Source organism: Oenanthe melanoleuca, chromosome 5, assembly GCF_029582105.1.
Source record: "Oenanthe melanoleuca isolate GR-GAL-2019-014 chromosome 5, OMel1.0, whole genome shotgun sequence".
In the NCBI taxonomy this organism is placed as follows: domain Eukaryota; kingdom Metazoa; phylum Chordata; class Aves; order Passeriformes; family Muscicapidae; genus Oenanthe; species Oenanthe melanoleuca.
Window position 1 is genome coordinate 54,141,739 of NC_079339.1, and position 24,211 is coordinate 54,165,949.

General features: G+C 40.8%; 1 protein-coding gene across 3 annotated transcripts in view; it reads right to left on the reverse strand.

Moving 5' to 3' along the window:
* The window catches only part of SYNE2 (spectrin repeat containing nuclear envelope protein 2), a 171,932-nt gene that overhangs the window by 43,764 nt on the left and 103,957 nt on the right, over positions 1-24,211 (reverse strand). For all 3 annotated transcript variants that reach the window (XM_056491990.1, XM_056491991.1, XM_056491989.1), the window contains exons 70-91: positions 23,723-23,842; positions 22,669-22,781; positions 21,874-22,015; positions 20,832-20,963; positions 20,144-20,296; positions 19,682-19,891; positions 18,483-18,584; positions 17,304-17,423; positions 16,950-17,150; positions 16,404-16,577; positions 15,684-15,815; positions 13,812-14,008; positions 13,465-13,597; positions 12,655-12,837; positions 12,074-12,220; positions 10,284-10,460; positions 8,947-9,102; positions 7,451-7,600; positions 4,946-5,122; positions 3,630-3,763; positions 2,972-3,176; positions 1,023-1,202 (exon numbers count right to left, since the gene is read on the reverse strand). In XM_056491990.1, coding sequence (XP_056347965.1) covers positions 1,023-1,202; positions 2,972-3,176; positions 3,630-3,763; positions 4,946-5,122; positions 7,451-7,600; positions 8,947-9,102; positions 10,284-10,460; positions 12,074-12,220; positions 12,655-12,837; positions 13,465-13,597; positions 13,812-14,008; positions 15,684-15,815; positions 16,404-16,577; positions 16,950-17,150; positions 17,304-17,423; positions 18,483-18,584; positions 19,682-19,891; positions 20,144-20,296; positions 20,832-20,963; positions 21,874-22,015; positions 22,669-22,781; positions 23,723-23,842 — 3,438 coding nt within the window. The remainder of the gene's footprint in view (positions 1-1,022; positions 1,203-2,971; positions 3,177-3,629; positions 3,764-4,945; positions 5,123-7,450; positions 7,601-8,946; positions 9,103-10,283; positions 10,461-12,073; positions 12,221-12,654; positions 12,838-13,464; positions 13,598-13,811; positions 14,009-15,683; positions 15,816-16,403; positions 16,578-16,949; positions 17,151-17,303; positions 17,424-18,482; positions 18,585-19,681; positions 19,892-20,143; positions 20,297-20,831; positions 20,964-21,873; positions 22,016-22,668; positions 22,782-23,722; positions 23,843-24,211) is intronic.

A 24,211-nucleotide genomic window follows, 5' to 3' on the forward strand; every position in this document is an offset into this window, starting at 1 on the left:
ATGCTGTGCAGCTTACATGAGCTCTGTGGAGAAATCAGTAGGGCTGGAATTCAACTTTCCTTTAGCAGAACATCACTGGGAAAGCTTTTACTTTCTTTCCAGAATTAAACTCCACAACTCTGAGAGCACTTTCACAACAACAGTTTTATAAAGGATGAATGACAAGAACTGGAGTGTGGAGAGAGATTGCTTTGGCAATAGTACAGGGTGATACCAGAGAAAACACTAGAGACTACCCAGAAATGCATTTTTCCATGCAGTGAGAAGTTCACAAGGAATATGAGAAACCTGTTATCTTCACAAAGATTTCTGGCTTCCAGCCATTAACTGCACTGGTAGATGGATCATAAATAGAGCTGGCTTTAAATGTTTTGATGAATTTGGGTTTACTTCAAAACAGAACAATTAACTGAAATCAGACTTTTTCCATAGGAACAGACTAATTTTACATCAGTAAATGTCCAGGAGTACATTTGCTTGGAAGCTTTCTCAGGAATACCTGTGCAGAGGAAAAGTCAATCCTCCACTATGAGCAGAGCTCCTGGAGCCAGGTCTCTCCCCATCTGGCCTGAACAGGAACGTGAATCTGGTCCTCAGAATTACATCAAATGGCCACAGTTTTCTGTTTGGTTTTAGGTTCACTACCTGAACTCTTCCCAAGGGAAACTGAAGCCCATAGGTTTTTCTCAAGGCAGAGCTGAGGAAGTTTACAACTTATTTCAATGTTCAAAAGAAATAGAAATGCATTTCCTAATTTTTAATTATCTGAGGGTTCTGGGAATAACACACCTATTGACAAAGGCTGTTAGAGCAGCACAAGCAGGAAAGGGTAAAATCCTTCACCTGTCCCTCTGGCTTCATGTATTATTTCTTTATATAGTTTATCATACTGCTGAGTTTTATTTAAATGAAATTTCAATTGAAGAACTATAGTGCTCTAATGAGCAATGTGGCTAAAACAGGACTCTAGTAAAGAAGCTACTCCATACTGACAGCTAATTTAATACTAAGAAAAAAATTACCTGAAGTTCATCCAACTTCCTCTGCAACATCTTTTCCAAATAGGTTGCTCTCTGGAATGGCTGCAGCTTCTCCATCAGAATGGCCTCAGCAGCTGTCCCAGCCTGCTGCTTTATCCTGTCAGCCTGCAAATAAATCTGGGTTCGGCTGCCTGCGATGTTCTGAAGGCCATGCTGTAAATTCTGATGAGAGAAGGGGAAAGGGAAAAAAAGTCAGTACATGAATCAGATCATCATTCATGTGCCACTTCTATTTGGTATCTTTTGTGGCTGTAACTAAACTCTTTTTGTTGATCCCATCTGGGAGCCAAGCTCTGCTACGGTGAAAGCTTCAGTCTTTTACTTGGAGGATAATGGGAATTGCATCCATTGAGTGCAGAGCTGGGAGAGGCACAGTTCAGAGTTCAATGGAACACCAGTGACTTCAGGCAGTGGGATACTGCTGCTCCAGAGGAAATCAGAGAGGAGAAACTGGAATATTCCTCTCTACAAGATGGGTGTAGAAGATGGAGGAACTAGCCCATGCTGCAGTGAGGAATTCTCTTTAGTTACAACCATACCTTTACTTTGGATCCCTCAGTGACTGAGGACTATGGGTTTGGTTTTATTTGTTCCCCTTACTAAGAAAGATGCTTTAAAATTATACTCTAAAGGCAGTATAAGAACAAAGGGAGTGATTTTAGACTCATTCAATGTACTTGATTTTTTTTTCTTTTTTGACAAATGAAATTTACTTTTAGCCACGAAACCCCCTGAAATTTGCCACTATGTACTGTCTTTTCTGAGGATAATGAGCAAAGTCTTCTGATCAATACCAAAGAACATACACATTTCCCTAAAAAGCAAAGTGGTTCTTGCTTCCCGACCCCTTTGTTGAAAGGATCATATTCTCTATATAGGAATTTATTTTTATTTTTTGTGGTGACAAAAATCCATAAAACCATAATCTTTCCTAATCTATAGAGAGGAAAAGATTAGAAGGATTAAAATACAATTTTGTTATGCACATGCATATTCAAATACACAACTCATATGACAATTCACTGATCTCTATTCTTTTAACTCACTGCTTTAAAAACCTCACAATAAATTCCATATCTTCTACCCACACCTACCAGGACAGGATCTACATTGCTAATGGCCTTCAGGTGGCCATGCCTTGCTTAGTAGGTATAACACTCTTCCCAAAACTTTCCAGAAAAGGCAGTTCCTTTTTGCTGACATATTGGTGAATTTCTGTCACAGCCACTAATAGATCAGAAAAGAGTAAAAATACTTTGGTCTAGGCTTAGCTGCTGTCAAGTTTTTTTTCTGACAAAGAAAGACATACATGAGTCCTCTTCCCTGTAAAGTTTCTTATTTAAGGCTACATGCAAAATGGAATACTCTGGACTTCTTCCAATTCGTGACTAGAGATTCATAAAGCATGATGAATCACTGCTCTGTCCTGACATAAGGATTATTATATCTCTTCATTGCAGTCTGAAGAAACCAAAAATGTCAGAACCCAAAGACAGCTTTGCTGCCTGAGAGTCCAATATACCGTGTGGTTTCAGCATGAGATCTCATTTGCCTAAAGTCAAAAGCATTTAGGACAATCTAATGAGCTCAGAAATCTGTGAACTCATCACACCAGACCAAAACACAGTACCAAATGCAATTAAAAACAATTTGAAGGCTGTGGAAGAGCTCAGGATGATCCTGTGCTTGGGAACACTGCTCTTTGTGTAGAGCAGAAATGGGCAGAGACTCCCTTCTGCTCTCTTCTCACCATACACTAAGTCTGGTTTGGTCTTTGGTCAAAGTGCTTAAAGGAAATACAAAGGTGCCTGTTCAGGGAAGAAACCCACATATTTTATCTTTTCCACTGACTGGATTGTTGGTATTCTTTTGCCTTGTTTCTCAAAAATAAATCTTGGTTTGTACCGGGCAGCAGAAACTTATTCATGTACCTTCATCTCCTGTATCCTCTGCTCCAGAGTTTCTGTTGTGTTCTCCTCAGGCACATGAGCATCCAAGAGCTGAGCACACTGCTGGCTGTACTGCTGTAACTTGGCTGCTGTCTCAGTGCACAGAGCATCAAAGGGCTCCCAGAGCTGCAGAGCTGCCTGTGCTGCCCGCAGCTGATCTGTGATGTCTTCATTTACTGAGTTCCACCTGCCAAAATATCAAAAGATTAAGACTGTTTTCCTAGTAGGCTCTCCTGTAGAATACGATTTGGCACAGGATTCCTGTGGGAGTTGCTTTGCATCCACGCCCATGTTCCTGAAAGCCACAGTTTGTGCTGTGGGAGCCATCACATGAAAAGCTTGCAGGTAAAAGGTGCAAGTTCCCCATCCCAGGAGGTGTTCAAGGATGGATGGGGCTTGGAGAAACCTGCTCTGGTGGAAGGTGTTCCTTTTCATGGCAGAGGGATTGAAACTGGATGATCTTTAAAGTCCCTTCCAACCCAAACCATTCCATGATTCTGTGATTCTACTCCACACAGATGCCCTTAGATAGGTGAGATGCATTAGTACAGATTGGAAAATCTGACAGATGTTCAAATCTTGCCTCAACAGCTTGGATTTTTTGAATACTAATAACTGAGGTCTGATTTTGCAGGCTTACCTAGTGTGTGCCTCTGTGCACTTCTGGTCAATAATCTCTGCAAAGGAGGGGGAGCAGTTCTTCTTCAGGTTACTGGCAGCAGCCTGGAACTTGGCCCAACTTTCTTCATTGTTCTCTGATTCATCTTGAAGAGCCTGCAGAATAGATTATTGCAATTAATTGTGGGGGATAAAGACCTAAGTGTAACTTCCCCTAAAGATTTGTAGGGATAGGGCAGCAATAATGCCATACTTGTGCAGCACAGATTAAAATGTTTGAAGAAAATGTAACAGCTCTTCCTAAAAATTAGGAAGTCAAGTGAGGCGAAATGGTCCAAGTTTAAAAAAAAAATCACTCAGGAAACCTATTTTAAACTGAGATAATTTATTGGCTGTTAAAGAAAAAGCTCATTTAGCAAACCCACACCCCTCAATTGAAAAATGAATTTGCTAAAAACCAAAAATGCTTTTATTTTAAGCCACTGTTTCTACTGGTAGTAAAGCTGGCTTTACACCTCTTGATACAGACTATGACAGCATATTTGTGAACTGCTCCAGGTTAAAAGTAAACCTGGAGATTGGTGATTGAAAAAAGGAGGTGAGAAGGTGCCCAGTTCCTTTTATTTATAACAGGAGCCCAGGTGAGGGTGGAAAGCACTTGTGCAGGGATAACTGCCAAGAGTCCCATACCCAGAATTCACAGCCTCAGTCTGTCCTGCACCACTTCTGACTCAACTTTAAAAAAAACCCAAATCAGGCCTTAGTTACAGGAAAATAGGGAGTGCTTGCACAGCCTTTCAACACTAATTTAGAGCCAGGAAAGGGGATTTTAGCCAGAGCTGTGAAATGCCCAGACCCAGGGCCAGCCTAACTGCCTACTCCAGATGCTCCACTTGGAGTCTCTAACAGCCAAGCAGAGCAGCAGGAGGATCCAGAGACTTTATGTCTGACATTTTGACTCATTCAGAAGCTGTGCAGGAGACTCCAGTTCTCTGGAGAATGACAGAATAGTTGCACTGGTACTGGAGCAAGCAGAAATGCCAGGCTCAGCATCAATACAAGGTGCAGGGGAACATGAGGATTCTGTGGGCTTTCTCCTTGAACCTTGATACCCAAATTGCACTCAAGTTGAACTTAGGCACTACATAAAATAAGAAGTCTAAGTGCCTCTGGAGATACAAAAAAACAAACAAACAAAAAGAAAATTAGTAATATTGCACTAACTTCAGTGTCATTATAATAAAGAAAAAGTTGCTCAGAATAAATTTTTTGGTCTTTTTTTTCAGTGGAGTTTGTTTGGCTAAAGGCATAGAAGAAAGTACAGAAATAAGACTTTACCTGGAGAGTTTTGACCTGTTTTTTCAAAGCTTCCAATGAAGCTTCTTCCCCAGAAGGTTTGCACTGATCTATGCAGTACAAATATCTTGTTGTCATCAAGCTGACTTGTGCATAAATTTCATCATATGCTTTCCACTGCTCCAGTATTGATTCCATTGAGGTCTTTAGCTGTGCAACCTGCAGACAAATAATTTGTTAATATTTCTTGGGCAGTCCTGACATATAAATCACCTTTAAATTAGAAATCTAAACTCAATGCTCAACCCATGACAATCCACAAGAATTTGCCAAGTTGGAGTGTTTTATTACTTGGTAAGGAATTGTGCAGGCTTCAAAAAAAGCAGTAAACCACATCTTGAGTGAAGTATAAGAATTTGCTGGAAATTAAAATTTCACTGGAGTTCAAGGTAACACTATTCTGCCAGAACACCCCAGGAAGTAATGAAATAATGAACTGCTTTTCCTTCCTGCCAAAAATCAACCTGAAGTGGAAGGATGTTGTAAGCCTTAATCTTCAGAAGCAGACAGTTTGATCCAGAGATCAAGTTTCCTTTCAAGGACAATTTGAACAGAAATTGGTTTGCATGGAAGAAGCCACTACTGCAATACAGAGAGCTGTCATCCCTCTTATGCCATTGTGCTCTAATAATTCAGGCCCACCTGCATCCCAGGCTAGCAAGTTCAAGATTTTCATATAAAATTAAATTATCATGCCCTTTATTTTCTGTCTCTTTCATTAATCATGGATATCTCCTTTATTTTCTGTCTCTTTCATTAATCATGGATATCTCCTTCATTTTCTGTCTCTTTCATTACTATAGTTGTCTAATCTATAAGGGGCAGGCATGGTTTCCATTTGCCACAGGCTTCTAGACACTGCAAACACAAAACCACAGTCCTCCTTCAGCCATTTTTATCCTTCTGTTTCAGGGAAGTACATAAGGCATCTCCTGGGTCAGACAGAATATTCAACTAGTTCCTATTCTCAGTCACGTCTGGAGAAAAGCATGAAAACCAGGGTGACAAAAAAACATATCTCCACAAGTCCTAACAAAAGCCAGATGTCAGATTTCAGTTCTGACTGTGCAGCCACTCAATGGAAGATGACAAAATGTCTATACCATAGTTCACCCTAAATAGACTGCACAGATCATTTTATCCTAGTATCCTAGTTTCAGGCACACACAGGCTGGTGGATTAATCATCCCTATTCTCTTTTGAATCATGGTACAGGTGGGAGGAATCTCTAATTGGTTTTTGTAGCCTGTAGCTAATTACTGCCCACACAAGGAAGATGGAAAGACATCGGGAAATGTCTCTGGGCCACAGACTCACAGGCTTGAGCTCAACCTACAGACAATTTAATCAAAGTATTACATCTCCCTAGCCCTGTATTAGAAATCTCTGCCTGACTCTGATGTGAGCAGTCACCTGTGGGAAGGAACCTGCACTTGCTGTTTCACTGCACACACAGACAGCTCAGCTCCAAGAACATCCAGCAGTTTGCAAGTCCAGCAGTTTAGTCATAAAATTAACATGACCCATGGTGATAGCAAGAAGAAAAAAGCATCAGGTTGTCAATCCTGTCAATTTCTATCCCCAGCTATACATCAGAAGGAAAAACTTTCATCATGTACACAGACATAAATTTCCCTGGTTTCTTGGTAAGAAACGATCACATCCTTTTAGCTGAAACCTAAACCAAGAAGCAGCAGATCAATACTGGATCGACAGCTCCTGTGGAAGAATTCAAGCAAAACAGTTCAGGTTTCACAAAGTTCTAAGGAAAAAGGGCAAGGAATCTATAATAAAAAGTGTAAAGCAATCTTAACTAGGAACACAATGTCCATCATGTATAATTCTCTATAGTACATGGTTATTTATTATCACAAAATTAAATCTATAAATGTATTCATTATTATCTCTCCTGCACCTATCAATTACACCCACATAAAAAAAATATCAGCTCAAATTATAAAGATATTATGACTATAAATACAAACTGCTGGGGAGTCAGTTTGCATGGCAAACCAATCTGCCAGACTCTCCTTGAAGCAACTGGAAACTACACAGGATTTGAGGGTGGAAAAGCCACCCTGGTTTGTGGATGGAAGAGTAACTGGGAGGTGGAAAAGCTGCAGTCAGAACAGGGCAGAGTTGCACTGCAGGGGAGAAAGAGCAAGGTATGAAAGAGAAGGAGATAAAGTAAGAGAGTTTAAGGCCTTCATTTTCAGCTTGACAGAAAAATAGAAGTACTCTTAATTTTCTTAAACTGCAGATGGGGATCTGTTTCTCCTCCCTTTGTACTCAAACTGCTTCAAGATCAGACTGATTTTTCTCTCTTTACTTTACAATAAAGACTTAAAAATAAATTCTTAGGAAGGTAAACAGTAAGGAATACTGTGCATCTTTTTTGTACCAGCTCCTGCCATCCCATGAAGAGGATTAATAACACTGGTGGTCAAACATGTAGTGGAAAAACTTGAACACAAGCAAAGCTTTTACCTGGTTTACAATGCTGTCCTTCATTTCACACAGCTCAGCTATCCTGAGAGACTGAGCTTCTGGGGTTTGTTCTGAACTGCCATTTGAAGCCAAACTCTGTTTGAGCTCATCAAGAATTTTGGATTTAGCCACGAGTTGATTTTCTAACTCCTAAATAATGGGGGGAAAAAAGAGATAAATAAGATCTTTTAATGAGACCATAGAAAAAAAACTTTTGTGTGAGAAGCTTAGATAAACATTCCTTCTTTAAAACCAATTTTGTGCAATTCTTTAGTTATGTAAAAGAAAGGCAGGAACTGGTTTTGCAATGGGCAAGTTCCTGACATCCCAACTTCTAACAAGTGATTTTCAGTTTGTCTTTCTACTTAGAGGGACTCCTATGGCAAAAATCAACTCCAGTGAAATCAACTTCAATGAAATCAAGTAAGAACAATCTCCAATGAATAGAGATACCTGGGAGAATAACTCCTTCCCCAGCACAAGGAGCAAGATTATAAGAGTCTTGATGTGCTGGGGAAAGCTCAGCAGGGAGTTCTTTACAATGTGAGGAACTATCCATACATACAATGGGCCACAACATTTTCCTATAATGCTACACTTAAACCTTTTTTCACCTCTCACTGAGCATCCCCAAAACATTTTTAAATTTGGACATTTTTATTGACCAAATGAATTTTAATAAAACATTTTAGCCACCTGTATCCTGTGTTGCTCTGAGCAGGTGTTTAATCCAAGCTACCCTTGAGCCTTTCTTCCATTCTGGCCCCTCCACACATTTCAGAGATGTAAGTAACTCAGTGTGTAACAGAGCACTCTAGACAATAAAAGCAGCCTACTACAAGAGAGAGATGTAACCATGGCAATGAAAGAACAAATATTCCATGTTAAAAACCAGACAGGGAATATTGTACTGAATGAAAACAGCAGATTGTCAGAGTAACAGGAACTGATTATTAGCTGGCTGCCACCTGGATTAATTTTGAGGGATCTGGTGCCTAAAAAAACATAACAAATGACACCAGACACTTGAGGCTGCTGCAGACAGACTACACTACAATCTAGGGCAGAAGTAGAGAGGCTTGCTATTTCTCCAAATGGAACTGAGTAGTTTCCATGACACTTCCATCACAGAGCTCTTCAAACTAATGGAACTGATAACTTCTGCCATGGCTGTGCTGAACTGAGAACTACTTCTATTGGAAGTATCTCAGAACACAATATTGCTGCACAACACTCCAAGTATCATGAAGCAACAGCAGATGCATCTTCAATTGGTGGAAAAAAAACACAGAATAGCCACTCACATTAAAAGTGGCTCTGGCTCTTTATCACTGGAACACAACATGCTTTAATTAAAATTATATTGAAGAATTCTTCTGGGAAATGGCAACTTCCTTTACATTCCTTTCCATTAAAATCTGTGCAGTTCCTTAGTCTGGACTCAGCAGTGTGCTAAATAAGGCTTCTACAGTAACATCACTAATGTCATGCTTTACCTTGCAATCATCTAAGGTGTTCTGTGCAGAGATCAGACTTGCTGGGGTCTGTAAGGATCTCAGTCGATCACTCTGAGCTTCCAGCCAGTTGTGCAGAGTCTGGGCTTTGTTCTCATTCTCAGTAATATCCTCCAAAATGTGTTCTAGGTCTTGTATCTGAAAATTAAAGAACTGTTTTAACTTACTTGAATCTACAGGTGGGCAGACACAGAGCTTTGCCTTCCATGACAAAATCTGAGATTGTATATACTGAAAATATTCTTTAGAGAAATTATTTTGAAAGAAAAACCTAAAAAGGTTTGCAGGCTCTTCAGGATCCAACCTTTCCTTTGGAAGAAACAAGGCAGTGTTTGTTCTGGAGCTGGGAGACCTGACAAGTTGGGGGACCCTGGGCCATGTGGACACATTCATACAGAGTCCAAAAATCTCATTATCACTAAAACCCACCAACACGGCTACTAATAAGAAAGGGACCTCAAGTTTCCTATCCTCAGTTTTGGCCTTGAGCATCCATTAAATCCTAGAATGGAATTTCATTTAAATGGTTAGAGAAGATAGCCTTTCCCCCAAAAAAATTGAAATTTCATCACGGAAATTTTCAATTGTATGGGAAAAGAAATTTCCACTTAAAAATTTTCCAGAAGATTTTCTGAACTAAAAAGTATTGGCAATTTTACATCTGACTAGAAGTCTTTGTATCTGGATTCAGAAAGGGCAGCTTCTCTCAAAGTTGTATAAATCGAGACAGAGATGAAAGAGAAATGTGTTGGCAAAGGGATTCATTCTAGCAGCCTCATGGCTGCATTTTGGGATTCTCAGCTACCTCATGTCTTTTCCATACCATGAGTCACACCAGCTTTTCTGGCCATTGGGGCACATAAGTGGCAGCATCTAATTCTGGATGCATGGATTATTTCCAGCCTCACTAGAATAGAATAATTCTGAGGCATTGCGTGAAACAGTTTTTCTTTAGAGAAAAAGATGATGTGCTAATGGGAAAATTCTGCACATAGACTATCAGTTGCTGACGTTCAAAGCACTCCATTGCAAAGCACATTTAACTACTGCAGGAGGAGGACACTGACACAGTGAGCCATTTTCAGTGAGCCAGGAGGGCTGGAGCAGGGCTGGGAACTGATCCCTGCTGTGCCTTGTCCAGGAGGCTCAGATGTCCCCATCTGAACGTGGCTGTCAACACGACTTACTTAATAATTCTGTTCCCACAAATCTCACTGCACAACAGGAAAACTGCTGGTAGCTTAACATATCCCTAACACAGAGCAGTGACACAGTAAAATCAGAGCTATAGGAGAGGAGGCCATGGGAGTCAATCCCACCTTTCTGTTGAGGGATGCCTGCAGGCGGTGCCACCGCAGGTTCATCTCGCCCAGGCACTCAGCAAACTCTGTCCTCTCGTAGCGCTTGCTCTCCACGTCACAGGTGCTCATCTGCAGCAGGGACTGGTTAACAAAATCTACCATCCACTGCTTAAAGTTCATTTCCATCATGTATTCCTGCAGGGGAAAAAACAGAAAGAACAAAAACATAAACCAGTCAGTTTTATAGTTTTAATCTGATCAGTTCCAATGATGCTTCAAGGTGTGGCAATGAGACATGGGTGGCTTTGTTTGAATCATGACCTAAAATATTTTTCTGAAAGAGACCTGTCTGTAGGAATAATTCTCAGATTTTACCATTCTGTATTTGTGTAGCTGTTTCCATCCAACGAAATTTCTGCAGAAAATCTCCGTCACTACATGGGTAGTTCAAGGTAAGAACAGGCTGGATGGAGCAGGGAATAAAACCCAGGGGTACCAGACCCTGTACTTAATCCATGGGACAAAACCATCACACTGCCATGAGCCCAGATTAGGCTAAGGCTAAGGCCTTCCCACACTCCTGCAAATCACAGGCAAATGCAGCAAGAGCTTCTAATCTTTTTAACAAAATGTCTGGAATAAGAACAGAATATCAGAATATCTGGGACGAAAAAGTGTCCTCTAGCACCAGCATCTCTTGCACAGAGAGATAAGTGAGAAACCACATGCAAAGTGAAAACATAAGGGAATGTCTTTCTATTTCAGATGGTATTATAAAAGAATAGGAAAGGGCTCCATATTTATCTAGTACTGTTCACAAAAGTCACCAGGGAATACCACAGCAGAGGTACTGAAGCCAGAGCTGCATCTCTCCAGGAATTTGTGACCTTCATCCCTGTTTTCTTCTCAGCACACACAACCCCACCTTCCTGACAAGTGTAAAAGATACACCTACAAACCCACCTCTAAATATCCAAAGTGTTAAAAACAGCACCTCACCTAGATGCCCCAAGTGCCAAATCCAACTGATACAGACCAGAATGTTATATATCTGTGCTGTATCAAAGCACTTTGGTAGAAATGTTTGCATGTGCACTTGCCTTATGTAGAGCACCAAAGTGCCTGTGAGCTGCAGCTGCAGACTGAGAACTGTCAGCCCCTCTGAGCCCTGAGCAGGGGCAGAGCAAAATATGGCTCTGTGGGGATTCATGCCCTGAGGCTGGGCTCCCTGGCATCTCTGGAGTACACAGCTTGAATCCTTCCTGTGGCTGGAGCAATCAGCCTCTGCCACTTGTGCTCCGACATCTGAACAGCACCAAGAGTCTGCTGCAGCCCCTCTCTCTCTTTCTCTGCAGGGATGTTTGTCTTGTCCCTCTTTCCTAGCAGGTTATTTTTTTTTAATGACACATAATATTCAACCCCCCTGTTCTCTAATTAAATGGATTCAGACTACAGAGCTCCATTAAGAGGTATTCCTTGTTAAAAAGACAGACTAGAACACAGCACAAACACAGTCTGTCTTCCTAAGGAATGCTTGCCACATTTTATACTCTAAATGCAAGAGAGAGAACAAACAAGACAGATGGGACAGCATGAGAAAAGGAGATTAGAGCCCAGCAGGCAGTAGCTGTACTGCAGAACAGGCAATGGTTTGTGTGTCATGGAAGCATACAGTTTTACAAAGGAGGATGTTAACAACACGTTTCAGACTGAGGAACTCTCTTGAGAGCAAGAAGAAGGCTATGACTGCACCTGCAGGCTGCTTCCATGCTTTTAACAGCAGCCTGGACTTACAGTTTCCCATTTACCTTGTTCTTCTGAAGGAGGGTCTTGACTTGGGCAGCACCACGTTGTGAATTTATTGGCTCCTCGCGTTCCTGCTGTTGTTCCACATGGTCCAGCCAGGCCATTAGCTCAGCAATAGCTTCCCGTGATGAAAGCTTTTCCATCTGAAGCTGAGGTAAAGAATGTAATGAATCCTCTACACTCCATTTGTTAGAAATACCAATGAAAATGACATTTTTATTTTTAGAATGGCTTAGGCACTATAATCGCATTATTGGAGCATGAACTTGAAAGTGAGCCCTGTGCACCAGAGGGGCAAATGACTTCAGTTCTAGAATTCATGAATCTGAAATAAAATTCTTTCCAATTTTGAGTAATTCTTTCTAATTTTAAGTAACAGACTTTCATACAAAACTGTAAAGATAATAAATGTATGTAAAACAGCCCAGGAAGAACACAGCAGTATTTAAACTGCAGTACAATATTGGGGCTATTCTGAAAACATGGCACAGCTAATTTGGAAAAAGGCAACTGAATCCCAGCAGCAGCATTTTAACATAATTGTTTAGCTTGAACAGAGGTGGCAGCAGAGCTTCTCACTCACCTGGTGAAGCTTTTCTTGGATGGCTGGGAGCTGTGTAATCAGTTCTCCCCATTTTTGCTCAAAGTTTGCCAAAGATGACCTAAGTGCTGCAGTGTCAGCTTGCTTCACGTGGAGGAGCTGGCTGGCAGTGCTCACCACTGATGACTTCAGGGAAGATTTTTCATCAACTTCCTTAGAAAATGTCTTAGGTGCATGGGATTTAAGAGAGGGTAAATATTTATATTTGAAATGAAGACAAGCCGTATTTTCAGAGGATGAAATGCCTCAAACAGATTTTATCAAGATGGCAAAGTTCAGAAAACCTAAGCTCAGAATGTTCTGGCAGATAAAGCATTTTTCTGCCCACCTTGATATGCAGTGCAGAATGCCACCTTTTGCTCCCACAGAGACTGGGAATATCCTGATCCCCACTTCACAAAGGGAGCAACCCCAGTCCTCAGACCTCTGGCCAGCTCACATCTACCAGCCCAAACCTTCATGATGATGCTCTGCTTTCTCCCTGGGCACTGCTCCTTCTGCCTGGCCTCACACTGGGGCTGAACCTCCTGGCCAGCCATCCAAGGGGAGCAGGCACAGACATGAAATGCAATTCAGCATGCCTCTCTTTCCTGGCTTTGGCTGACCATCTTCACTCCTGTACCCTGAGCCCACACTCCAGGTTCAGCTGTTCTGTGGCTTTGGGGCACACAGCCATTCAGTGCTGTACCATGTGGGTGGCTCAAGGTCATGGCAAACACAAAAAACCTCTCAAAAGGGTCATTTTCACCAGAATTCACCATGTCTTATCTAAACCTGGTAGCAATGACTTACAAACAAGCTGCTGATGTTGTCCCTGATGGTGGCAAGATCTTGTGACACATTGAGAGACTGCTCCTTCCAAAAATTCATTCTCTGCTGAGCAGAATCCAACCACTTCATCAATTCCTCTGAGTCTCTGTTGTAGCTACAGGAGGAAACAAAACACAATCACATATCTAGCTGAGGCTGGGATGCATTTCTCACCCTCCATGTTGCCTCCCCTGTGAGAAGGCACATGCTATTCTGGCACTTCTGCTGCTGCACAGCCCTGCACAAGCATGCTCCAGCTGTCATCTATAAAATATTCACAAACTAATGTCTAGCTGATATTTCAAGTTGTTTTTCTGTGTTAGACTCACCTGACCAAGAGTTTCAGTAATGTCTGAAGTCGGTGCAGCTCATGGCCAACTTTTTTGGTCAAAGACAACCACTGTTCTTCCAGCTTCCCAATCTGGCTTCTTATTTCTGGACAGCTCACAGCAGTCAGCAATTTCTTCCCTTCTTTCACCATCTGGTACAGCCTGGCATGCTTTTCATCAACACTGCTTTTGATTTTCTGTCAGAATATGGGAAGTTTGCAAAACAGTAACATTTTAAAGACAGAAAACACAAGTAAAAAACCACATATCACTTGTTCTAATTTCTTCATCTCACTCTTCCTCTGTAATGTATTTTATTTTCCAAATGACAGCAATCTGCAATTCATTACATGCAAAAGGGACACAGGTTTTTGTGTATTTGGTTTTTTGTTTGTCTGTTTCCTTTGGGTAGGTCAAGACAAATCTCAACATACTTTTGTACATTATCAGAATGACTGTGTTATGATTTGATGGGCTCTTCTGACACTTGAAAACCTCAGGCAATGGACAAACACTCTCTATCAGATCTGGCCAAACATATATGCTCCCACCATAAAATTATTGTCGTCTCATGCTCCTGAAAGTTATTGTTCCTCCTTCAGGCTCTATCCTATTTTGAAAAAAATTTACCATTGTTTTGTAGGGAACTGCTGGGATAATTATTGAATAATGGTGGCAGGGAGAGATAAAGAGTGGACAGTGAAGTCATTAAGTAAAAAAAAAAGGTCTGGTGGTATTTCTCTTGCAGGAATTAAGCCCTAGAGAATTTTATTGTGATTTGTTTTTGAAACTGTGAAGCACCACAGTTTCACCCTGCACCAAACATCTTCTAAAGCTTTATGACTTTGTTTCTGAAGTCTTTAAACAAATAAAGACTTAAAAGTGAAGAGCTAGTAAATAACTTGAAAAGCCAAGGAAAACCAGGCAAGTTCACATCCATGGCTGTGTAAATTTTGCAAGTCTCTTGTCTCAGTGCAAAAGGTATCAAAAGCACCAGAGGGCCATGATGACTGTAAACATCTACTGTTTATTTCTTACAAAGGCTTTACTCTAGCTCAGATTTTCCTCAGAATGTCCAGTCATGCCTTTCCTGCAGTCAACTAGACTAAATCATTATAGTACTTTTTTTCCTTTATTAAACATTCATTAATCATTTATTGAACACTTATTAATTTAAACAATTCTAACAGATTGTGTCCTCTGAAGACTGAAAATGGTCAAACTTGTGAGGAATGTAGAGCACTCTCCGAAAATACATCACTAAGATTACTGAAAACCTTTCTTCTTAATTTTATAAAGCAACCATAAATGCTGCTTTCATATCCTTATATTTAAATGTATATTTAAATATTTAAAACGTGGATAAATATTTCCAGCTGGAGCTGAAGTTGTAAATGAAGATGTAGCTCTGTCATCAGAGATGCAGCTGCAACCAGTATTGCAATAAGACTTCAAATATTTGGTATTTTCAGATATTTGAAAGCACTAGGCTGATTCTCCTTTTCCAAAGGTTTTAGACTGTGGCATGAAAATATTTTCTGAATTACAAAGAAGTGGCATTATGCTCACTCCAAAGCCCTTGCTGTCCTTGGGATCTATGGAGCCTGCATAACATCAATCTTATCCCAAATACTTTCCTTTGAAGATTGAGTTATAAAGTAGTTCTAATCATTACTCTAAAATTGTAGCTCATGGCTGAAATTACCAGCCCAATCTTCTCCTATTTTTAAAAGTCAGTTCTGAACTTGCATCCAACACACAGCTGAGGAGACAAAGGAAGCAGTGCCCAGCAAATCATCTCCTCATTTGCTATTATTTTTTTTGCCAGTTCTACTGATCCACAAAGAAAAGCAGTGACAAACACATAAATACCTCTAGAAGTGCAATCCTTTCCATTAATCTTTCTTCAGTTTCTTCAACCAAACTGACAGAAGGCAACGTGGAGGCAAGTGCTTCTAACTCCTTATTGAAAACTAGGCATTCCTCATCAAATACCATCCAATCCTAAAAAATACATTGAATTTTTAACACAGCTCACATCCATTTGCAATTTAATACACCAGACTAGGGCCTTAATGTATTCTCTAACATCAGCAGCTCTTACTTTAATGAAACATAACACAAAAATAAGTGAATAATATGTAAATATCAAAGTGAGACATGATTTCACCACAGATGAATTAATTATGCATTCTCCAAAATCTTTAAGGATTCTCATCTTAAAGTGATGTACGCAATTTTTATTCTCTAGGGATGTTCTGAGATGATTTGTTAAATTTTTAAAGTTGTATTTTAAACTGGTCTTGGTATTTTTCTGCCTTAAAGAGCTCTTTTGTCAGTCTAGACACTCAGAAATTACAGCAAAAAGTCATCAAGAGTGATGTGTTGAAATGTCCACTTCCAGAGATTTTCAAGAAGGAAGTTGGTTTACTGAGACACATAGAATAAATAATAAACAGACTGCTGCTGTCCAGTGGAAACAGGAAAGGACAAGCACTAGCCAAGGAATCACTGGCAGGACAAGAGCTGCCCCAGATGCTGCTTTTCTCCTTCCCTCCAGGTTTTACTCTTGGGTGTCTTTTGATTTATTACCTTTAACAGGCTCTCTAAGTGTATACCATACTGGCAGGCCTTCTGTTCCAGCAATTTGACTTCATTCACCAGCTCTCTCCAGAACTCCTCTCTCTTTTGCAGGACAGAAGGACTCACTCTCTTGGAAAACACTTCCATGTAAGCCATGCGTGTCATGAGGTTGTGGAAAAAATCCTGGAAAACAAAACAAGTTAAAGCTTGCTCTTTAAAGAGATCACTCCCACAGCAGGACTTCTAAGGCTTAAGTAGCAGGCAAGACACAATAATCCTTTGGGATAACTGTAAGAAAGATGTGTTTTCCTTACACAGCAATGAGGTAAGCAGAAATAGCAATTTATCACCAAAACTGGTACTATTTTTTAGTACCAAAACTGGTCCTGTTTTGGTCTATTGAAAAACTTGTCTTTGTTCTCTGCACATACACTAGTCCCTCCCCTTTGCTATGAGCCAGTCACTCTCCTTCACTACACTGGAGGGAAATCAGTCACAGAAAACAGTGCCCCTTGCTATGCTGACCTGAGCAGTGCTGTGATGAACAACCCATACCTTGTGATTTTTCAGGTGAGACTGCAGAGCTGCTCTGCTTTTTGTCAGGTGCTTTGAATCTTGTGCCATCTTCTCTCTTCCAATAGCTACCAGCTCTGCAAACCCACGAAGCAAGTCCTCGTACTGGCTTTCAGTGATGGAAGGGGAGTTCAGCTCCACATACTTGGCTTTCAGAATTCCCCACATGTCATCCAGAACATCCTACAGTGCAAATACAATGTAGTGATTCATGAAGGACATAAATTAATCCCACAAACCCACAGAATACAAAATAATCATCAGCCTTTTGATGATGCAAATGCATTGCTTAGAAGAATCCAACCTTGCTAAGTGGAAACTGTACTGTGCTCTTACCTCTAATTTATAAGCTTCCTGGATTAAGGTGATAGGTAACTGCAATCTTTCTCCATGGCCTCTCAGCTTTGCTGCTTGGTTTTCAAAGTTTTGCAGCTCCACAGCACAGGAATCAACTTTCTAGATGAAGGACAAAATTGACTGTTAGGAAGAGTTCCATTCCAATAAACTTGCCATTATCACTGCTTATGCAGTGAATTCAGGGGCTAGATCTCTCCTGTGCTAGCACTTCAGAAAATCCAGTGAGCTTATAAACTAAATGGACAAAACATGGCATAACTTCACACAGCACAGCCAAGGGAATTCAGGTCTTGTGTCTCAGGACAACATTCAACATGCCTTTCCATTTACTAATTCAAGAGCAGCCATTAAAAGGAACCATGGACTCAGAAAACAGTTTTTTCTTATGAATCAGAAATACTCAGGGATTGAGACAGGATCCCTCTGAAGGAAGGAAAGCTATGTAATTCTGGCATTCCTTTCCCAGGAGTGGTTACCTAACAGAATATAGCCAGTATTTGCTAGGGAATTCAGCAGGGAGCACAGCTCTCAGTCTGACAGAAAATTATGCCTCTAAGCAAGGTTATGAGCTTGTAACAAAAAAGCTTCAGAATACCCCCCCTGCTTTGGTAATAAGTAGGTAGATGGCCAATGACCACTCTGGGGAGGATATGCAGTCTGTTAATTTTTCATCTTCTGATAATCCCAGTAAGGGTCAAAGAATATAGCTTAACTGGTCAAATTCCATATGATAAAGTGCTCATAAATGCTGCATGAGAAGACAGAAATACCAGAGTCCTATACCCACAAAGAAACGGTAGTTTGGCATAAGAAAAGGCATAACATGTGTAGATCTTCTTCTTCCCTACCATTGTATGGGGTGTATTTGCTCTGGGAGGTTGTGGAGAGACTGGTTCCTCCACTCCAACCACTAAAATGTCTGGAATTAGGTCTGACTATGGATTGGGGTGTAGTTAAAAAAAAAAAAAAAAAAAAAAAAAAAAGAAAAAAGGAAAAGGGGTGGTGGTACATACAGCAAATACTGAACTCTCTCCTTTTCCCAGTTTAAAAACCTAAGTTAGACTCAAACTTTAGAAAATATGAAACTTCACAAATTGCAGAATACTGGAAATAATAGCTAATTCTGTAAAAACTCTCATTTCCTTCAAATAAAATTACCTGAAGCTGTTCAGAAACATTATGTCCATGTAGTTCATTCAAGCATTGTTGCAGAGCAGCTTTTTTCTCAGTTAACTGATCATAGAGTAGCCTGGTTTGATTCTGCAAAAGAAACAAACATCAGAAATACATCATGTAACAGGAGTACAGTAATGACCAGGCAAAATTACACAGCAAACAAAATGATTACCTCTTTAAGTAAATGCATTTTTTTCCTCTTAAACAAAGAAAAGAGAAAAAAAAACAGAACCAACACCAAAATAAAGCATATACATTATGGGCTTAAAGCAGTAATTGGACAAGGGAAATTCTGAGTCTGTGTAGTATGTAAGAAGCAGATTACTCTGTCACAATGATCCTCTGTGACCCTAAAAATCTGGGAAACTGGTAAGAGAATCAAATTATTCTCTTCTGTAAATGGAAAAATTAGTCCATTACTGGGGACTGATGGAGCTCTATGGATTCTGCATAAACATTGCAAGACTAGTTCTGTAGCTGTTTAGAGACAACATCCCAGTGCTCTTCAAAGGAGCTGCTTTATTATTCAGCAGTAAAAGGCCAGGATGACTTGCAGATGATGAGCACACTGGAGTTTTCTGGACATTGCAAATTGTATTTCAAAGACCAGACTCTTCCTTCCTTAGTTCAGACTAAAGATCTGATCTGAATATTTTCCAGGAATAGTAGATTTGGCCCATCACAAGAATCTAAAGAAAAGCTTCTCATGAGCTGCTCTTCCAACTAACACCAAAAGAAGGAATATTTGTGAAACTATGCCTTCTGAGGCACAAAATCTAAAGGAACAGTATATGCAGTGGGGTCCAATCAACCTCCAGTACATTGCTAAAAGTAAGGGAGTAAGCCTGCCTCTCCTGAGGACACAGCAGCTGAAAGAATATATGAAACTCCCCTTGCCACAGAAACCTGCTTTAGCCTGCAGCTCAGCCTGCACAGGATCCCAGGTTACTTCCATACCTCCTGCATGCAAATTTTCTGCTGTGATCCAGATCTCTGTGGCAGTCAGCATTGCAAACTGCACTGTAACCAGCAAAATTAATCTGCCTCTCAAGGGGCCAATACAAGTTTTTGAAGTAGCGAAAAAAGAAAGCCCATTAGAGCTCATCTGTAACTCAAATGCATTAACACTGACAAGCCTAACAGATGCTGTAAAACAAGATGTGCATTTGGCAGTGGAGTACCAGGTAATTGCTATTATGATCCAGCCCAGCTTTCATGGAGCTGCTCCTTGAAGCAGTGGCAGCTTGAGTTTGTTCCAGCCGCGCCTGCAAGTTGTTAAAGCACTCGCAGAACACATCTGTGCTCCCACCAGCACAGCTGATGGACTTCAGAAGATCATCCTTTTTATCACTCAGATCAGCATGAAGTTTTTGCAGCTCCACAGACAGAGTCTAAAGGGTTGAAAGAAAAACAACATGAGTGAAAATGGTCTATGCAAGGACTCTTGCCTCTAAGAGGCAGCAGGACTCGAGTTGATAATCGTTAAAAGCAAGAGGCTCAAATCTGTGCAATACAAAATAGTTTGGTGGCATTATCCCTGAATAATGCCAGCAGAACAGAGAGGAAATACCAGGCCATATATATTCTGCTGTAACAGAAATCCAGTGGGGTTTCTCCTTCCCTGAAGGATTTGGGGCAGTTACCTCATAGAGAGCCTGCTGCACAGCTGCCTCTTCAGTGGAGAGCACGGAGGTGTTCAGCATCTCCTCCATGTTATTCAAACACCGGCTGATTGCCAGAAGCAACTCAAACAGTTTTCTGTCCAAATTGGAAGAGACTTCCTCTGCCACATTATCCTGGGAAAATGCAAGCCAGTTGTCAGTACCCAAGGCATGGCTAAGATTCATTCACTCGTATTAGGTTAGAGGTTTGCTCAGCTAATACTAAAGTGGAATTAATGAAATACTGAGGGACAGACTCAGATATATGCATGTAACATTCAGAGCTGTCAAGGCCAAAGCTGAGACAATGACCCTTTATGTACTGGACAGTAGCTGTATTCTTACACATCTCTAATCTCAGGCATGAGCACAAGAAGTTTGTCTTGTCAGCTCCAATCCTGCAGATTTACTGAAATCATTCACAGGCTCCTTGCTTTATACAGTTTGAGGATTTTTACCACACTAGGACTCAGGTAGAAGTATCGTAGTGGAAACTCAGAATGTTTCCTCTCAAAATCCTCAGCCTATTTCTACATTACAGTCCATACCCAACACAAAAGCTCACTACAGTGAATGCCATTTGCAATAATATCATTAATGGCTGTTTCCTAGTGTCTTGTGTCTAGAATCCCTGGGGTTATTTGCAATGCTTAGGACATGCCATTTTTACCTGTGCATGCACCACATTTGCTTCCTGGCTTAGGTCTCCCAGCTGGACAGTGTAAGTTTTCAGCTCTTCCACAGTTGGGGTTCCTGCACCTGAGAATGTGCCTCGAGGCAGCACGTTCATCTTTGTTGTGATCTAACATTTGGAAAAAGAACATTGCAATTAGAAGAACAGCTCAAATGAAAACAGGCAATGGGCAACAAAATAACACCCCTGTCAAAAAGTATTAAAAATTCAAGGCACTGATATAAAGCACCTGGATAGCAAGGTTCCCTTTTCACTGGCAGAAATTGGGCAGGCTATGCCCTGATGGGAGCTTGAGTGAAAAAGGAGCCTCTGATTCCCAGATTTATGGGCTACAGCTGTAGTTTGGGTTAAGGCAACCCTACTGCCCACTGCAGGCTAAGTCCTGCCTGAAGAAGAGCTGACATTCTCTTCCTTTTACATGTCAGATGTTCTTCCACATATTGCAGCAATTTCAGAGGACAGAAAAATCTAATAATTCTAATTTAGTATGAACAAAACCGTTAATAACAGGAATTATAGTTTTATCCAAGCAGTAAAAGTCTGCAGTCTGTTCAGAACATACAGACAGCTCAAACTCTGCTTTGGATGTGTGAGAATGAGAGAACACAATGGTGATTGGCAGAACAAAATTTAAGCAAGAGATTTGCTTTGACCAAAATGTTCTCACTTGTGGGAACTGAGATTTCACCCACATCCATAGGAATCAGCTGTGAGCTTGCTGGATAACTCCTTTAGTTCTCTTGAAAAAAGCAGGCAGATAACATCTACTCTAAATATTAACCACAGGGATTCACCTAAGTGCTCCCACACTATGCTTAGCAGTCACTACTTCAGAGACATAATTTACCTCAAAGTAAAATTAAAAGACAATTATGAAAACACTATGCAGTAACAACCTTCTTTGGAGAACCCTTGCACAGGTTTCAGTTATCTGATGGACAACCATGCTACTATGATACAGAAAGATACACTAATTGCTATCTACATTGTCAGTGTGTCTTATGGAACTTAAACAAACCTGAGGTTCCACAAGCTGGCAGAGAGGAGATTTCATCTTTGATGACAGCTCCTGTTGTAAATACTGCCATTTATTGCCCATTTGATCCTTTGGAGCTAAGGTGGCATCAGCCTGCTTGCTCTTTGAGTCAGATTCTCCATTGCTGTATTGAGAAAGCACTGTTAGAATGACAATTACTGAAGCAGTGTAAGTGTAAAACTAGATTTCTTGTATAAGATTAGTTTCTCTTGCTTCTGCCTCAAAAGCAAAGTGAAACCAAGTGCATGTATGATTATTAATCCAAGCTTTGATAAACTTGTTTGGACTTTCTCCTTCCCATGAAACATGCCAGGGGCCTGCTGGCAGCCTCTACCTCTGAAATGACAATATGGGGAGCACAGTCCTGTAGGAAGTCTTGGTGCTGGAAGGTGCCTGGTCCCAATGTCCCCTTTTTTCAAAGTTGCTGCCTTTACACTGGCTGGGTGTGTCTGTGCATTTGTACAGCCATGGCTGTGAACAGAAGTACCCAGCTTGCCTCCAACAGGCCTGATTTAGCTCATGGCAGGTGTCAGCCCTGCCTGTTAGTGAGATCCTAAACTCTGGAGTCAGCCCAGTATCAGAGAAGCTGTCACATAAATGAGCCTCCATTCCTCTGGGCTGCTGATGGCAGAAATCCCCAAGCTTCTGTCTTCTTTCTTCTAAAGGCACACAGAACCAAAGAACAGAACCAAAGAACAGAACCAGGGGTGCAAGGTTTCAGCAGGTTTAGGCAGTTTTACATCACTGAATCTGGTAACTGAATGTGGCTTTCTGTACCTGGATTCTGATTTTGGAGTCACACTGTCCTCAAGCTGTGGCTGCATTTTTTCCACGCACGACTCAATAAAGTCAATGAGGCTTTTCTGCTCAGCTGCTTTTAATTTAAGGTCCTGTGCACAGAGAATAGCATGAACAGTTATGTGAAGTGTAATAATCTGAGATGATCATTATGCTTTTCCAATCACATTTTATGTGAAATCATTTAGCACAGAAAAAAAATCATTTAGCTAAGAAAATAAGACCACATCTGTAAGAATAAAATGCAGTTTATGTATGAACATGAATTTACAGAACAAACCATTTTCTGCAAATATGCATTTTTATGGAATATATTTCTACCTGAGCTGCAGTTTTAAAAGCAAAGCCCAACCAGAAGCAAATTACATATAGAAATTTAAACACCATCAATTGCAATTCTTAGATAAAGAAATAGGCAAGGGAAAATGGGGATTTGCTCAAATATGAGTTTGGGTTCCATTAGTTAAAAGGAGAGTGTCGAGTGAAAAATGAGCAATTCTAGCAGCTCAAGCTGGACCATTTTCTCCAGCTCTTTTCCAATAGCATGAAAAAGGCAAAAGTTAATTTACAGTTAGCAAAATAGAAGTAATTTGCAGAGCACAGACCATTACAAGATTTTGTTAAAAATCTTGTGTTAAAAACAACCTTAAAAGTCATAGTGAGTTAGCCCATGGGAATATGTTCACAAAACTTTAGTTTCAAACTTACCTTCAAAAACAGTACCAGTGTATAGATTCAGATTTCATAACACATCACTGTTTTAGAGCTAGGACTCTTGCCTTGTCTCACAATGATTCAGGCCACCCACCTGTCCAATCTCCTAGCTTTATGATATTACTACAACTTTTGGACAAGGGATTTTAGGGGTAAGGCCTTTCTCCATCCTGACAAGCTCCTCAAATCCTGGAGGAGATGGGCAGCTCTGTCTGCCTTGACAGAGCTGATCCCACAGGGAACAGCTGTAAGTGCAGCAGCCCCCCAGCCCACAGGGGATGGGGAGCAGCCCTGGATGGGAGGAGAATTAATTAACTACCTGTGGCTGCTGGAGCCCATTGTGCCAAGGCTGCTGGGCAAGGGGCAGCTGGGATGTGCTGAAACCATCAGAGTGCAGGATCTCCAGGGGCTCTGGGTCAATCCTCTCCCTGCTGGGCACCTGTAAAGAGAGACACATTGTGGGAAGGCTTCTGGCCTTGACAAGAGAGAAGAACCTCACAAGTGCAGCTTGGGGAAAGGGCAAAAGCAGAGCTGCCTTGCACTTACCACACACAGAATCAGCAGCACATGAAACAAAACTGATATTTTCACAAAGATTTTTGTCCAGTTGAATTTACTGGAAATTTTACCATCTAAACCATTCTAACCTTCTGCCAAGGTCCTCATATGTTGTCTCCCCCAATAGTTACTTCACTTTCTTTGCTTTTCCTGCTAGCAGATTAGGTGATGCTAACCCTCCCTTCTTTTTGCTTGACCAAAATACAGGGATGTGCAATTTATGCTTATGAATTTGGTCATGGACCTGGAT